Source organism: Onychostoma macrolepis, chromosome 04 (assembly GCF_012432095.1).
Source record: "Onychostoma macrolepis isolate SWU-2019 chromosome 04, ASM1243209v1, whole genome shotgun sequence".
Lineage (NCBI taxonomy): Eukaryota > Metazoa > Chordata > Actinopteri > Cypriniformes > Cyprinidae > Onychostoma > Onychostoma macrolepis.
In genome coordinates, this window is record NC_081158.1 from 17,644,313 (window position 1) to 17,662,438 (window position 18,126).

At 35.2% G+C, this 18,126-nt stretch overlaps 1 protein-coding gene across 4 annotated transcripts in view; it reads right to left on the minus strand.

Moving 5' to 3' along the window:
- Positions 1 to 18,126, minus strand: part of iqsec3a (IQ motif and Sec7 domain ArfGEF 3a) — a 141,896-nt gene that overhangs the window by 20,900 nt on the left and 102,870 nt on the right. For all 4 annotated transcript variants that reach the window (XM_058772115.1, XM_058772118.1, XM_058772117.1 and 1 more), the window contains 4 exons: positions 13,674 to 13,796; positions 10,651 to 10,817; positions 7,502 to 7,641; positions 1,873 to 1,998 (listed from right to left, as the gene is read on the minus strand). In XM_058772115.1, the coding sequence (XP_058628098.1) occupies positions 1,873 to 1,998; positions 7,502 to 7,641; positions 10,651 to 10,817; positions 13,674 to 13,796 (556 nt within the window). The remainder of the gene's footprint in view (positions 1 to 1,872; positions 1,999 to 7,501; positions 7,642 to 10,650; positions 10,818 to 13,673; positions 13,797 to 18,126) is intronic.

An 18,126-nucleotide genomic window follows, 5' to 3' on the forward strand; every position in this document is an offset into this window, starting at 1 on the left:
CTACTTACCAGACTCCCTACTGGTTTACTCAAAATACCACAATATTGAACCTATATTTCATTCTGCCACAAATCTACGGGAAGCGGGAGACCCTCGTGAAGAAGAAGAAGAATCACTGAGCCAACTCATATCTCAACACAATTAATGCCAAAAAAATATCTGAGCAAAGTTAGAAAAGCAGTTATGAGAATCGATATTGCCACAGAAACTTAATAATGAGTAATTGCCTGATATTGACTGGATATATGGATTTTATATATTTCTCAGTTTTCCATTTCATATACAATGTGAAGAGAGTGTTTCATTTCGCAAATGTCATTCGTATTTTTAAATAGCCTTATTTCACCCAATTTCACCTATGTCTGTATTGGGAAAAGTATGTTTTGTGGTTTTCACTTCCCTTTTTATATGGCCAGATTAACTTGAGCTCTTGCAATTATGAGAATAGTTTAATACACTACTGTGATAGCCTTTCAGTCAGTCTAATGCCCTCCATTAATTATAACAGACATTTAATCTTTGATTAATTTCAAGGGCTGTACTTTGTGGCTTTGACCAAATTATTTGAGCAGTTGTGGGAGAGAGCACTTCATTAGATTTGCATTCACACAATGGGGAACAACTCTATAGTGCAAAAAGTGCATGGAAATGGAAGATCAATTTGAGTGCATTACTTTCTGGCGTCCCACTTTATATTAGGTGGCCTTAACTACTATGTACTTACATTTAAATTAATAATTTGATACAATGCACTTATTGTGTACATACAGTACATGTTTTTACATTGTACTTATATTTTAAAAAATACCTATATGTAATTACATCTGTAATTAATTTCTGCAATTAAATTTATAATTACACTGTTGACCCATCCCTTACACCTTAACCCACCCTTAAAGCTACCCATACTACCAAACCTGTCCTTAACCTTACCCATATCCCACCTCAATAGCAGCAAAGGTGTTTTGCAATACAATATGACCACAATAAGTACATTGTACTTATTTTTTTATGTAAGTACATAGTAGTTAAGGCCACCTAATATAAAGTGTGACCCTTATTGGATATGGAAAATGTCCACTGTACACAGTATATGTAATAGTATGTCAGTATGCTATTCTGAACATAATATATGGTGGCCCAGTAGTGCACAACAAAATTAAATCTCCACAACACAATGCATAGGACTAATTTGTTGTGTTGTACTAATTTCGACTTGTTTCCCTTGTGTCGCGGCTTGTTTCCATTGTGTTGTGCAAATTTCATTGTGTTGTGACTTGTTTCTGTTGCACTGTGTCTTGTTTTCATTGTTTTGTGGCTTGTTTCCATTGTGTTGGGCTAATTTTGTTGTGTTGCAACATGTTTCCGTTGAGTTCTGCTAATTTAGTTGTGTTGCGACTTGTTTCCGTTGTGTTGCGACTTGTTTTCCTTTGTGTTGCGACTTGTTTTTGTTGTGGTTTGTTTCCGTTGTGTTTTGCTAATTTTTTTGTGTTGCAGTTTGTTTCCGTTATATTGTGGCGATTTCGCTGTGCTTTGGCTTATTTCAGCTGTGTTGTGCTAATTTTGTTGTGTTGTGGCTTGTTTCTGTTGCATTGTGCTAATTTCATTGTGTTGCAGCTTGTTTCCATTGTGTTGTAGAGATTTTGTTGTGTTGTGCACTACTGGGCTACCGTAATAATCAGATACTTTTCCTTTTGGGTTTTGATGGAAAGATGTTTTATGCTCCATTCTTATACTTGAATTTGTCATCTTCTCTTTTTCCTTGCTCTGATTAACAATAGCATAAATAAAGAACAAGAAAATGAAAAATTAAGAAAATAAAACTAAAAATAAAAAATAAAATCTACATAATGAAATGTAACTTGTAGTTACCACAAGTAGGTCGTTGAAGAGGAAGACCTCTCTCTGGTGAGCAGCTTGCTTCTGGGCTTTGTTGATGTCAGTCACTTCAAACAGCCGACTGCAGCACACCAGTCTCCTGTGAGGCACTGACAGAACCTGAGGATGGACACGTAAAATTACTTCTCTAAAAGATACATCTTGAGTGACATTTCATTTGTTATTTCAAGTTACATTTAAAACAGTGGTTTAACCTTTTGTCCAACATTATATTCAAAGAAGATCGTGGATACATTAAATTAACCATGTACATTCTGTGATTAGTGATCATTTGTTCTGCATTCCACAACTATGTTCTTCAATAAAAACAACAGTTACTGAGTGAGTGAGTGAGTGAGTGAATGAGTGAATACATATTTTTAGTATTTCATTTTAAAATTAGATTATTTCAGTACAGTAAAAATATAGGTCCCACTTTATATTAGGTGGCCTTAACTACTATGTACTTACATTTAAATTAATCATTTGGTACAATGCACTTATTGTGTACATACATGTTTTTACATTGTACTTATATTTTTAAATATACCTATATGTAATTACATCTGTAATTAATTTCTGTAATTACATTTATAATTACACTGTTGACCCATCCCTTACACCTTAACCCACCCTTAAACCTACCCAAACCACCCAAACCTGTCCCTAACCTTACCCCGTATCCCACCTCAATAGCAGCAAATGTGTTTTGCAATAAAATATGAACACAAAAAGTGCATTGTACTTGTTTTTTTATGTAAGTACATAGTAGTTAAGGCCACCTAATATAAAGTGTGACCAAAATATATTTATAGTTTTGATAACATATCATTTAAATACTTTAAAGTCATCCTGTCGTCCCCCTAGAAGCTTGCTGTGCCCCCATGTTTTCCAGCCCCCTGATTGAGAACCACTAATTTAAAATAACCCTGATATTGATTTATCATGCTTAAAAACAGCACACAACAACTTTATAAAGTTTCTTGAGCAATCATAGTTCATGTTATGTTTAGCTAATTGTATTTTAGCAAACATATTAGCTGTGTTCCAATAGCTAGTGAGTTGCCTTGCTGTCTAAAGGCTGAAAAAAACTGAAAGTCAATCTTATACGTGACTGAGTTGGAACATTTATTGACACACATCACTTGAAAAGCATGGGCGAGATGATTCCCAATTGATTCTAGTGAAGTTTGCCGTTAGCATGTTTCTAAGCTAATCAACGGAAACAGGATCAACAAAAATTGATGGAAATCAATGGAAAAGTGTCTCATGTCATTCATGTCGGTCTCAAAAGATGCATTAACAGCTGTTTCTTCAAATAAAAATGCTTGTCACACCAAATTTTTGTGACAAACATTAACTCTGTGCTTATTTTATCTACAAGTCATAAACCACAAAGATACCTCCAGGAGGTCCTGTGGCACCACAACTTACATTTAAATGAATGAGAATGCTAATGGGTAGCTTTTTATAGGTATCTGGTTTGGCATTATGCTTAGCTAACAACATACTATGCTGCTCTAATTAGCATAAAAGTAAATAACAAACAAACATTGAGTAAAATTATAATCTTTTAATTAGATATCTTAGAAGGAAGCAACATTTAATTTTGGAACCTTGCGGAATAATGTGGACTGGTACAGTGATGCCTTCTATATGGTTTTTGAACAGAGCTGTTGTTATTCTGCGTAAATGTGGACCACGTTAATCATAAATATTATATAAATGTTACCTAAGACCTCCTGCCAAAAATGGTTACATTGCATTTGATGTATTTTTACACCCTACCAAGCAAAACATATTCTGGGACAATATCAGAATCAGCAGGTAAGCTCCACATTTGCCCTTCTGCAAACTTGGGATGTGACCTGAAAAAACCCCAATGGCAGCAAAACCAGAAAAGCCCAACCAGGCAGAGGTTGGGAGAAGAAGAGAGAGGTGATGAATGAGATGTGAGGGGAAAAGAGAGACCAGAGAGTGTCAGCAACATCTTGATCAACTAAGGGTACGATTACAAACAGAACTAGATTTCCACGTTATTTGGGTCGGTTGAATTCTGCATGAACTGTGGCACAAATCAAATTTGCTACAACAATACAATAAAAAAAGCCTACTGAAGTACACAATTATGACATGCAAGAAGTTTATTCCAAACAATTTGATCCAGAAATCGCACTTGTGGGACCATGAGACTGCAAAGTTTATTGAAAGTGTAAGGAAACTTTTACTATTTACCAGTTTCGTGAAAATGCAAAGGTTTCCTATTCAAAGACACTGCAAGTTTTTTAAGAAAAATAAATGTGTTAAAACATTTTCTATTTTTAATTTATTTATTATTTTTTTAATTTTATTATTATTATTATTTATTTATTTATTTTTTACATTTTCTCATATTTTATTTGGATCTAAACTGTTACTGTCATTGCAGAGCCCATATTATAAATGAAATAATTGTTTATTTTGATAAATACTTAACATTTTGTTAAATGTTACAAATTATTCTCAAGGGTTGATTGTAAGTAGTAATGAAAGCTGCTGCTGGCAAATTAATTATTTCCAATTTCTTGCAGAGCCATGCACATAATTAAATCATTATCAATGCATATAGTGTATTAAATAGTAGTATTCCACCCATAAAATATATTAAGAACAACATCTCTCATTTCAGAGCTGGTTTATTCTTTAAAGAAGAATTTTAATCTATGCACTCATTCTCAAAAAAAAAAAAAAAAAAAGAATTTGTCAAGTTATACTATCAAATTTATTCTGATAATCTGTTCATGTCTAGGAAATAAAAATTCCTATTTAATTCCTGTTTATTTAGCTTTTTTTGTGGATAACCTTTAAATCCTGTCTTTCAAAGTTGTTTGCTTTTCAGTCCAAGGTGAATAAATATGTCTACTGGCTATGAGAGAATGAAACATTTTTGTAAGTCAGGTAGAGTTATGCTGGAGGTGAATGTGAAATGATTTCACTAAAAGTCCTTGACTTCTATGATCGCTAAGTTGCTAAGCACAAGAAAAAGACTGCACTGCAGCAAATAGAAAGCATTTTCAGTATCAGAACCTTGAGGGAGATTGACTAGCAACAGAAGGCCTTTCATTCTACACTGAATTTGTTAATATACTGTAGGAATCTGTTTGCCAAAATTAAAATAATATATCTAGTAAAATGGTTTCAAATAAACATTTGTCATTCAGTGACGAGTTTGATAAGCATTAGGACCTGATTCACAATCGATTTCAACGTTAGCATGTTGCTAAGCTAACAATGTGACACTTTAAAGAGTTAGTTCACCCCAAAACAATTAAAGTCTGTCATTAATTACTCACTCTCATGTTGTTCCAAACCTGTAAGACCTTTGTTCATCTTCGGGACACAAATGAAGATATTCTTGATGAAATCTGAGAGCTTTCTGACCCTGAATATAGACAGCAATGCAACTACCATGTTCATACCCAGAAAGGTAGTAAGGACATCGTTAAAACAGTCCATGTGACATCAGGGGTTCAGCCGTAATTTTATGAATCTACAAGAATATTTTTGTGTGCCAAGAAAACAAAAATAACGACTTATTCAACAATTTATTTCATGACAGTACCACGACACATGCACATTTCCTTTGTGCACAAAAAATATTGTTGTAGCTTCATAAAATTACGGTTGAACCACAGATGTCACATGGACTATTTCAGTGATGTCATTACAACATTTCTGGGTATGAACATGCTAGTTGCATTGCTGTCTATATGCAGGGTCAGAAAGCTCTCAGATTTCATCAAAAATATCTTAATTTGTGTTCCGAAGATGAACGAGGGTCTTACCGGTTTGGAACAGCATAAGGGTGAGTAATTAATGACAGAGATGTAATTTTTGGTGAACTGTCCCTGTAATAAGCATAAAAATACATAGCACACATAGAGTAAAGTTTTAGTATTGTATAAAGTACTAAAACTGTATAAAGTTCCTCTGCCTAAGTAGGCAGCTCACTTCATTTTTGGAACAAAGCTTACAAATATAGGTTGCATTGGCACCAATGATCTTTACAGTCTACTTAGGTTTACAATGCTTTTGGGAAACGCAGCCCTAAGCAACATTAGCAAGCAAAACCAGTAAAGATGTAAACATCTTTAAAACACACATGCGATAAAAGTACAATTACATGTTCCTGAATTATATAACTAGATTCAAAACAAAGAGAAAGACAAAGATAATTACATTCTAATGAACAGTTTCTAAAGGACAAATTCTAGCTGATCACACAAACTACACACACACACACACACACACACACACACTCTCTCTCTCAATGCATTACTGCACCCATTTCTAGATTAAAGCATTGTCCTTTACCAGACATTATGAGAACAAAACAATAAAGCCATTAAAATGCTTTTTAATGACAGCGGCAGGTGTTCTCATAAATCTGCTAGATAAAAAACAAAACAGAGATAAATCTGAGCAGAGGGATAGCGTGATAGACTACTGGTGAACAGATAAGAAATAGGACAGAAAAAAAAGAAAGAAAAAAAATGTTAAGGCTTGCATAATACATGACAGCATTTAAGTCTAAAATCACACACACACACACACACATACATATATATATATATATATATACTGTATATATATACTGTATGTGTGTGTGTGTGTGTGTGTATGTGTGTGTGTATATATATATATATATATATATATATATATACATATATCTTGCAATTTTATAGTGTTGGTACTTTTGGTTATTTTTCCTTTGACAGTTTTAAATACGGAACATAACAAAGCGATATCACAGACTAAGAATCAAATTTCAAAGAGCAAATGAGAGTTATGGGTTGTAACAAAATTGAGCAGGCTGCATTTACATGATTTACCAATACATTAAAAAAAATCATGAATACACACTCAATGCCATGCCAGTGAATTATGCTGAGCTTTACTGATGATGTAAACTGCTTTAGGAATATAAATAGGAATATAAGTGCATGAAATTTTGATTTCAGACAATATATCTTGAATTCAATTTATTTTCCTTCCAAAATAGTGTCTATAAATTTGTATTTTAAGTCTTAGAAGAAAAATGTACAGCACCCACACAATCTTCTGAAATATAAAAAAATATTTTACATCTCAAGTAAATTGAGCCTTTTACTGGCAAAAGAAAGACAAAAACAGTGATTAATTTTGCAGTGTGGCTGGGAAACGTAACAGTGAGGGGTAAATCTGAGGTAAGATAATGAATGAAAAACTGTGAGGTTATTCAGTGCCGCTGTTCTTCTGTTGCAGTAATGAGGAATGGCAGCAATGCTACAGGCATGAGCCGCAATGAATCACCAACTGCCCAATTAATTATTATATTATGTCACTACACGCATGCAACGTTTAGAGAAGGTAGAGGTGAAATAACAGAACACAGATGTTATAAAGATACAGTATATTCATATTTTAATATGGTCCCTGTGTGGTATACTGTATGGGTATTACATACTTATATACATGCATAAATAACTAATATTCAGTTATGATGAAGAAATGATTGCACAAGTCTGACTGTTCTAATTGTGACAAATTAAGAGTCATGAATATATTTGGATGCAGTATGAAAACCCCAAACTGTTTCACTCACCGATTTCATTCCCACAATGCTTTGCTCCACCTTGGTGACATAAGTGACATGGTCTTCATTCGATCGTAATTCCCTCAGCTGAATACGCTCATATATTCCCACTACCATATCTCGTGGAATATCTGCACCATCATCAACCCCTAAATAAAAACACACATCAAAAGTGCTGTATATATATATACATATATATATATACTGTACATATGCAGTATCTCACAGAAGTGAGTACACCTCTCACATTTTTGTAAGTATCTTATTATATCTTTTCATGTGACAACACTGAAGAAATGACACTTTGCTACAATGTAAAGTAGTGAGTGTACAGCTTGTATAACAGTGGGAATTTGCTGTCCCCTCAAAATAACTCAACACACAGCTATTAATGTCTAAACCGCTGGCCACAAAAGTGAGTACACCCCTAAGTGAAAATGTTCAAATTGGGCCCAAAGTATCAATATTTTGTGTGGCTACCATCATTTTCCAGCACTGCCTTAACCCTCTTGGGCATGGAGTTCACCAGAGCTTCACAGGTTGCCACTGGAGTCCTCTTCCACTCCTCCATGATGACATCACGGAGCTGGTGGATGTTAGAGACCTTGCGCTCCTCCACCTTCCATTTGAGGATGCCCCACAGATGCTCAATAGGGTTTAGGTCTGGAGACATGCTTGGCCAGTCCATCACCTTTACCCTCAGCTTCTTTAGCAAGGCAGTGGTCGTCTTGGAGGTGTGTTTGGGGTCGTTATCATGTTGGAATACTGCCCTGCTCTGCTTCAGTATGTCACAGTACATGCTGGCATTCATGGTTCCCTCAATGAACTGTAGCTCCCCAGTGCCGGCAGCACTCATGCAGCCCCAGACCATGACACTCCCACCACCATGCTTGACTGTAGGCAAGACACACTTGTCTTTGTACTCCTCACCTGGTTGCCACCACACATGCTTGACACCATCTGAACCAAATAAGTTTATCTTGATCTCATCAGAGACCACAGGACATGGTTTCAGTAATCCCTGTCCTTAGTCTGCTTGTCTTCAGCAAACTGTTTGCAGGCTTTCTTGTGCATCATCTTATTTAGACGAGGCTTCCTTCTTGGACGACAGCCATGCAGACCAGTTTGATGCAGTGTGCGGCGTATGGTCTGAGCACTGACAGCCTGACCCCCCCACCCCTTCAACCTACGCAGCAATGCTGGCAGCACTCATACGTCTATTTCCCAAACACAACCTCTGGATATGACGCTGAGCACGTGTACTCAACTTCTTTGGTCGACCATGGCAAGGCCTGTTCTGAGTGGAACCTGTCCTGTTAAACCGCTGTATGGTCTTGGCCACCATGCTGCAGCTCAGTTTCAGGGTCTTGGCAAACTTCTTACAGCTTACGCCATCTTTATGTAGAGCAACAATTATTTTTTTTCGGATCCTCAGAGAGTTCTTTGCCATGAGGTGCCATGTTGAACTTCCAGTGAGAGAGTGAGAGCGATAACACCAAATTTAACACACCTGCTCCCCATTCACACCTGAGACCTTGTAACACTAACGAGTCACATGACACCGGGGAGAGAAAATGGCTAATTTGGCCCAATTTGGACATTTTCACTTAGGGGTGTACTCACTTTTGTGGCCAGCGGTTTAGACATCAATGGCTGTGTGTTGAGTTATTTTGAGGGGACAGCAAATTCCCACTGTTATACAAGCTGTACACTCACTACTTTACATTGTAGCAAAGTGTCATTTCTTCAGTGTTGTCACATGAAAAGATATAATAAAATATTTACAAAAATGTGAGGGGTGTACTCACTTCTGTGAGATACTGTATATATATACATAATAATAATAAAAAAATATCATATCAAATATTAAATTAATCACAGTCCTATTGTATTACTTTTATATCCTCCATTGGTCAACAGCCTTTGACACACAATGTTACACTTTTTTTTGTATTGATGTATTTACACTGTGTCTGGACAAATGTTTATATTTTCCATTGTATTAATTTTTCTCAAGAGAAAGTGGTTTATCTAAACACTAGGCTAGATGTGCATTATGAACATAATATGCAGCAAAGCAGATTAAGACTAATGAAATTTAGGAAGACTCATAGAGTCATGAAAACATCAGGGGATGTTATGCAAAACCAGATGAGGAGATGAAGAAAATGAATATGGAATATACCTTTTTTTTCTTACCCTACAAGAGAGGGTTGAATGTACGGGGGATTGTGGGATTGACAGCAAAGTGGAGCCAGAGTCAATAATTTGAGAAAAACTTGGTTTGATGGAAACGAGAGACAAAATATGCAGAGCTACAGCCAATTATTTTAAAGTGCAGGCAGCAAATGCATTTAGATGATATCAAATTACTGTAATATTGGTAACACTTTACAATAAGGTCCCATCAGTTAATGTTATCTCATGCAGTGCATTAACCAACAATGAGCAATACATTAGTTCATTTTAAGGTAATGTACTTATCCAGCGATGTCAACAAATGAAGCCATATTATAAAGTGTTACTGTATTATTATTATTTGAAAATAATGTGACTCTGCACCTAATCTTTTTAAAGGGAAAAAGTTACAAGAGTTAAAGTTAAAAGAGACAAGAGTAAAGCAATGCAGGGAGCCACAGTAAGATCTGCTAATGTAAAGAGAGTTTCTGTGTCACAGAGTAATGAAAATGAAAGTTTACACTGTGAGATTAACAGAGCGCTGATGTCACTGGCTGTTTTCATTAAATTAATGTGCTTTAGGGCGCTTTCAATAGCATTATACTTTGATGCTTAATTAGGTTTCGCCCACTCACTTAGTCAAGTGAAATGATCCTGACCTAACTTATGATGAAGGGAAAGTGGAAAGTTATGTGTATCTTGCTGTTGGAAAACTAGACCTGTATTTACTGAAGGAAAGTCAGCAGAGGAATAATGTTTGGTTTTGTTTATGCTTAAATGCTAAATGAGAGTCGCTTGTCATGACACTTGACAACAGCAAGGAAAAAAAAAAAAAAAAAAAAAAGAGGAAAAAGCACACTTTAGAACATTTTAGTTATAGGTTTACAAGTTTGGCTTTGTGTTTGGTTGTCCCTTCATGCATTTCAGTAAATTCAGTCTCGCTTTTAACCAACTTTCTTTTCTATTTCTTCTTGTCTCACCTCTTAGGTTGCGGATGAAGTCTTCCAGCATCATTTTACGATCGGGTTTGATGTTGGGACTGTACATGTCCGTGTTGAGGAGGATGATGGCAAATGCAAGGATGAAGATTGTGTCAGGATTGTGGAACTGCTGCACCACGTCTGGGTTACACATACAGTAACGCTGGCTGAGAAAAACAGGATAAAAGAAAGAGACAAACAACAGCTATGTTTATTTAACACATTTTCATAAATAGTGTTCTGTTGCTTATCTTTCATAGTCATGACTCATTTGCAAATGTGATGGTACTTATAAAAACAGCTTAGTAAAAGTCTTGTTTGCAATTTATTTATTTAAAAATGTCCCTATTACCTGACACTGAAATAGATGTCTGAAACATGAAAAAAATGAAGAACAAAAAAAAAAAAAAAGTCACAAAGTCATAACAGGAATGAGGTTTTATTAAGACAATTAATTAATTAATTTATACCTCATACATGTGTTACCATTAGACTGTATCATCTATTATCTATCATATATAATATATTGGGTTTTTAAATGCCTAAGCCCCATAAGATTGCAAATAAGTGAAATGTAATTAAAACGGTCAAATATAAAGTCATCACAAGATATGCATTCATTTTAAGTTGTCATAAACTTGTTGATTTTTTACATGTTCTAAGGAAAATGCAAGTGGTGCTTGTAGTATTTTTTTATGAGTGTTTTTTTAGGAATTGGTTGCTAAGATGTTGCTATATGGTTGTTTAAGTCAAATGATTCCACTACTGTAGGACTGATATTCTGCAAAGGTTTCTTGATATGACTTGGCTCTTTCCGCTAATGTAAGTCAGAAGGGGTATTTTTCTGTTTGTTTTAACGTCTGCCAGTAGAAAATCCAAAGTTTAATCACTTAGACGAGTAATTACACAGTTTTCATCATTAAAATGGATGATTTTAGACACTATTTATGCAATACTATTCATCTCAGACTCACTGTGAAATTGTGCCTGTGGCAACATATCTGCAGGATTAAACATTGCTGCTTCTTGCACTTTTTGTGACACTTTTAAAGTGAAATGTCTAGTGAGTGGTGCTAAAAAGGCCTTACTTTTTATCCAAAACAGATAAATTTATCTGAAACAGTAAATCTGGCCATGTTTTATTGCATTGGTTATTGTAAATATTGCTGAAGTTTGGAACTTAAATGAAATACAGTAAGTTGTGTTAAAAGATTAATGCACTATTGTGCAGAGTTTAATGTTCGAAGCTAAACCTTACCCTTAATGTTACTGATATTGTTAACAAAAGCAAATGCGAGATAAAAATGTATTTGCTGAAGCAACGATGCCATTTAGCTTGCTTCTACGTCTTTGATCTTTTTTATTTGTAAATTCTGTTTCACGGGACTCTTAACCTACTGCTCTGCATTACAATTACCAGATGTACCAGGTGGGCTACCGAGCAAGTTTACTATGTTAGAAAAGCCATACATATTGAAATAGTTAGGTAAAATACATATTAAAATGTAATAGTTTACAAATCATGCACTATGATGAAAATGTTTTGAGGTCAAAACATATTATTGTGCAAGAAACTGTGTGAAAAACGTCTTTATTAATCAATAATCTGCCCTGTAATCATAATTGTTGTTTTACTACCGCTAGTGTTCATTTCAGCTGGAAACTGCAGTGAATTGCACATATAAGTACGTTTTTCTATCAATTTTACAAAAATGTATGAAGAGGCATTTTTTTCCAATGAGCCTATGTTGCATTTTTGTCTGTAGGGCAATAGTGCAAGATTTCAGGTTTGTTCAAAACTCCCAGTATTAGCAAGATGCTTACTAAGCATCACCACTAATGATGAATGGCTTTTATTCATTAAAGTATTATTATTAATGAATGTTATATTTCATATCGATTTACCCCTTCACTTGCTGTTTTTTAGATTTGGGAAATATCAAAGGCAATGCAGGAGAGACAGCCGGGAACAGGCTGGATTGTGTTATGCAACCACAGTTATTTATAAACCAGTGTCTTGCAGACAGATGCAGACATGTGCAACACACACACACACACACACACACACACACACACACACACACACACACAACAGCATAAGGATCATCAGCAGTCTTGTTATTTCCAGTGCTGAAAACAAAAGCATATTTGGCTATCACCCTAGAAACGCTGATAGCTGCAACTGCATTATGATTCAGAATCCCAGTAAGAGCCTCTGCTGCATTTGAATGGAAAACAATTGTTCTAGCAAGATGATTATTTGGATTATCAGACCAGCATTGTCAAGAAAACCTACGTTAACATTTGTGATATACCAGAAACATTCTACACTTGCAAATATTTTAAAAAGTAAAAATGACACATGCACATATAATTATTAAAACTTAAACTAAAATTAAAATCAAAACTGAAAAATGTATTTAACAAAAAAAATTTAATAAAAGTTCAAAATATTCTTCAGTTCAGAAGAAAAACAGCGATAGTTAATAAATAATTTTAACAATTGTTGAATTAAAACAGTTTAAAAATGTATATTTTAAGGTTAATTCTATGTGCATTTATGAGGCAAAGTATATATTTTAAGTGTTGTAACATTTCATAATTTATTTCCTTTAATTTATCATCACTTTTTTGCTTTCACTAGTTCATTTAAAATGGTCCTGCAGTGTGACAGACAATAAATGTACAGATATAGTTTTTCAATTAATATGAGCTAACTAAAGTCAATAATATTTTTTAAAGTTTATGTTACTCTGCACATACAGTTCCAAAAATGTTTCATGTCAACTACCCAACTGCTTTTCAAACGAATCCTTTACTTCAATGTAATACAGCTCTGTGTTCCTTGAGAATGCGATTGATTTATGGAGAGCATTCAGCGTGCATTTTTATCCTTCAGTGCAGGGATGAAAAAGTTCATAAGCACAGGTATCCCATCAGCCCCGGCTCTTATCTTCCCCTCACAAATGAAGGTGGCTGGAGCATTTATGTGTGTGTGTGTGTAACAGTGTCTGGAGTCTCACCTGAATGCCTCTATCAGTCTCTCCACTTTCTGCGCTTCGCCTTGCACACGGATATGAGCCTGAAACTTCCTCAGAGCCTCATCCAACTCCATCCCCGAGAAATCCATCTCATCCACCACACAGCTATCAAAAAGAAGGAACAGACAGAAAATGAAAGAGGGAAAGAGAGTGTGTAAGAAAAACAAGGTATTAAGCAGACCCATAAGATGAAAGCTCACATGGCCGGCTCTACGGTCAGTGGATATTTGAGGTTTAGCCCAAACCTTTGTGGAACTGTTTGGGGACATCCTTTGATGATTTTTATTTTTTTATTTTTTTTAACTGCTGTATTACTACTGTAAAGTAAATTAATACTTTTATCCATCGAGCATGCATTAAATTGATGCATGCTTGATAGATCAAATTGATTTGACAGTAATGACATTCATAACATTAAAAAAGATTTCTATGCAATGCTGTTTTTTGACCTTTATGCATAGCAGTAACTTCTGAGAATTATTATTATTATCATTTTTAATGCAGCTGTGGTGATACTTCTTACAACAACATTATTTATTGACATTTTAACTAAAAGGTCCCACTAACCTCTCTCTCAGAATTAGAATTTGTAAATGGTTTAAATGCACATTTTATGTAAATTTTGCAAAGCACAACTATCCAGTAGCCTACTTAAAATATCTAATACTTATAATATCTATATGGATCAAATTTGTCAGCAAATAGCTTCTTTAAATTCCTATGGGGTTGTCATAGGACAGAAGGCTCTGCATTAATTAAATTGTATGTTTGCTTTCACTTTGCAGCAGAATAAATTACAATATGCATGTGATTTTACATGTCGAATAGTCACAAATGTGACTTCTATTAATGATAATAACGACACATGAAATCAAAAGCCACTCTTAGTGCCCAAGACCTTTGTGTAGTGAACCTTAATATTAACACATATACAGTACTGTACAGACAAGGCAATGGGATGTCAATAGCCTTCAGGAGACATCACTCACAGATGATTTCAACCCACAACCAGGCCCAGAGTAATCGCATCTCAGCTAACAAAAGCAATGAACTCCCACTTACATGAATAACTTTAAGGTTTATTTCATACGAATGCACCAAACTGCCTTTATACTGGATAATTCATACAAAAATTATGCAATTTATTTCCGTGTCATTGTTTCAGTCTTCAGTGTCACATGATCCTTCAGAAATCGTTCTAATATGCTAAATTTGGTAATATTGGTAATATATGCTAATATTTTTAATATCTTCATGACCCCAAACTTTTGAACAGTAGTGTAGATTTCTATATAGCATAATGACTTTTACAAAATCACTTTCACAAAAATAGCTGGTAATTTAGCACATCATTTAGTAGTATGGACTACTTTTTGTGGTGCTCTTTGGATATTGGTGATTTCTTTATCATGCAGGTTTGAAATTACATAAATGATGGCAGAATTTCCATTTTTGGGGATGAAACTATTCCTTGTCAAACAAAGTTCACAGCCCAAGAAGTCCAACTGAAGTCCAACTAACTCCACATAGACAAATTCAGAACCACGGATATGTTTATCTGATCAAATATATGTGGTCTGTATGGAGGTGATAAATAATTGATAATTATTTTTACTTCCACCAATGTTTGCATGTTTATTAAGCTAAGCTGCCAGCTGGAGGTTTCAGAAAGAGAAACGGCTGTCGATTTGTACATAGAGCAGGTGCAGAGAGAGTAAGACATCTCTGCAGGGAAATAAATATCCAAGAACAGTGAGTCAATCTGTTCCTCCCTCCCTTTTGATAAAGTTTCTGAAGAATATCCTTTCAATATGAAAAACAGACTGTTCAAAGCTGAATAACCAAATGAACATTAGTGTACAATGTATACACACACAGATCACCAATTGTAAGTCGCTTTGGATAAAAGCGTCTGCTAAATGACTAAATGTAAATGTAAATGTAAATCACAGAAAAACATACAAGCATAAATGCACACGCCATTATGTGCCTTGAAATGTACATGTATTTCTACTATAGTCCATAATTTACATCTCTTTCATATGAATGGGAACATGATTATAGCATGCACATGTAGAGAAAGTCACTTAGTAGTCACTATAAAAGCAGTTTTAGATTTTTAGTCCACACTAGTTTGTGAAAAAAAAAAAAAAAAAATTTGATGTGTATAATGCTTGCTTGCTTATTGGTTTCTTATTTTAGTTGGAATGCTTCATTTTACAATCTTTTGATCAATTAAATGTGTTGTTGCTAAATAAAAGTAAATAAAGTGTTCAGGTCTCACTTGAGCTGGTGTTGTTGCTTTAGCAGACCCAAGAGTTTAGAAAAATCATTAAAAATTACTAGCCAGAAGAACGCTGGAAGATCTTTTCTAAAAGCCTGCTCAAAATGATGGACGTGCTTTGTAAAGTAAAGCACTGTACTAAACTTTAACTCTAGTTTGAGCTTTTCCTGTGTGTCTGGAAGCACTGGGTGCTCATCTGTCAAACTGGTTATATTATCAACATAAATTGAGAGAAGAATCTAATGTTTCTACACCAAAAGCAGAACACTCCTTAAGCTCATTTTCAAAAAGACAAGCACACAGATTCTTACTTTCAGGACAAAAAGAAAAACATAGTGCATTTTTGCCAATGTCCTCATTTTTTTTGTTTTTTTTTTCTTCTCAGCAAGCAGCTTCAGAACGGTCAAAATGTACTCAGATACTGCACTGCAGACAAATGAATGTAAAGTGTGCACAGACATATTATACAAAGATCATCCATTTCCATTTTCCAAACTGATGCCCTATGTAGGATCCTGGAGGCTGTATCAGCATCTCAGACCAAAGAAAAAAATAAAAAATAAATAAAAAAATAAATAAATAGAAAAACACCCTGGATGGATGGCCAGTCCATTGCAGGGCTAACAAACAAATTCATTAAACCTCTAAGCAATTTTTTTTATATATCCACTTTACCTATCCTGCATGTCCTTCAATACCTGAAATGGATGTCTGATAAGGGATACATTCAAAATGTGTACTAGTGGGGGTACTCCAAGATCAAGGTTGGGAACATTGGTCTAATAGATCAGGAACAACCTCTCAAAGGTCTTCATTAAATGTGAAACTGATTTACGGTCTTTAGGGTGCTATGCTGCCTTTTCTTTGGTACAACAACTGCAAAGTCTTGCAGAGTTTTTGGATCATCAGGCTTGAGGAAAGAGAAAAGAAGTGGTGAACATCTCCAAAAAGCTGGTTTGTACATTTTCTGAGCTCCCTGTGGCCGATTACAAAAGACTCTGGAGCCATGCCTGTAGCATACACTTATTATGTAGACAATACAATTGGAGCAACCTTGGGTTAAATGTCTTGCTCGAGGGTACTACAGGAATACTGTAGATCATGGCCAGGTCCTTATGAGCTCAATCCTAAGCTTTAGTCACTGTGCCAGACCAGCTAATGCGAATTGAACAGCAAGAAACATTCCCTTTCAGCACATTAAACCTTATGGTGATAGGGGAATGTTTCCCCCAGTAGACCTATTCAGGTTTCCCAGTAGCACATTACCTCCTGCGTGTTATTCTGATGAAGATTACTGTACAACACAGCTTGTTCCTAAGGATGCATTACGGCCTGGGCTAATTGGATCAGTTCCTGAAGAGCTTCTGAATGCCAGGGGCCTCCAGCTGATCAGTAGTCGGGTCTTTGATAGTGAGGGGATATTTTATTTTGTAATTTCACTGACTTGATCAACTGACCTTAAATGCATGCAGCAATTCACAGAAAATCCATTTGTTCAACACCTTCGGTTGCTTTTGGCATTTAGCAAGTGAGGAGATTTGTGCATGGCAGACAAAGAAAAGTAGTAGGAAACAAGTTTCTTAAAATTTGCTGGTACATGTGCAAATAATTAACTTTGCCAATCTTGTCTGTCTGATGTCTGAGGAACCTATAGATACCATTTCAGTTTTGAGTGTCAATAAGGATGTAAGAATGTGACACGACTGAACACCCAGTCAACACCCTCAATCGTTACTAAAATTTTAGATGTTTATCAAACTGTTTGACATGTTGACATCTTTGACAAAAGACCGTTGATTTTGCGCAGTCTGCCGTGGTTTCTAACCAAGATCTCACGGGGGCCATTTTGTATAATCTGACATGAAACAATAATCAGTTTTCTTTCTGCTCCTGCTAGTGCTTCTTTTTGGACATGCTATGTGAAATCTGTCAACTTGTCAGGTGTATTTCTGCCAAGTAGAAAGTATGCATGATTACAATGTTTGTATTACTATGGCTATTTGAAAGCCCACCTTTACTATCAACCTAACATCGCCGTTATGTTTCAACAGTTCTGTAATTTTTGATTTATGAATTATATTAGGTGCATATATGTCAGTGGGTGTGTAAACAAAGGATGCGAGTCAATAGATCTTGCTTATAACAGGAGAG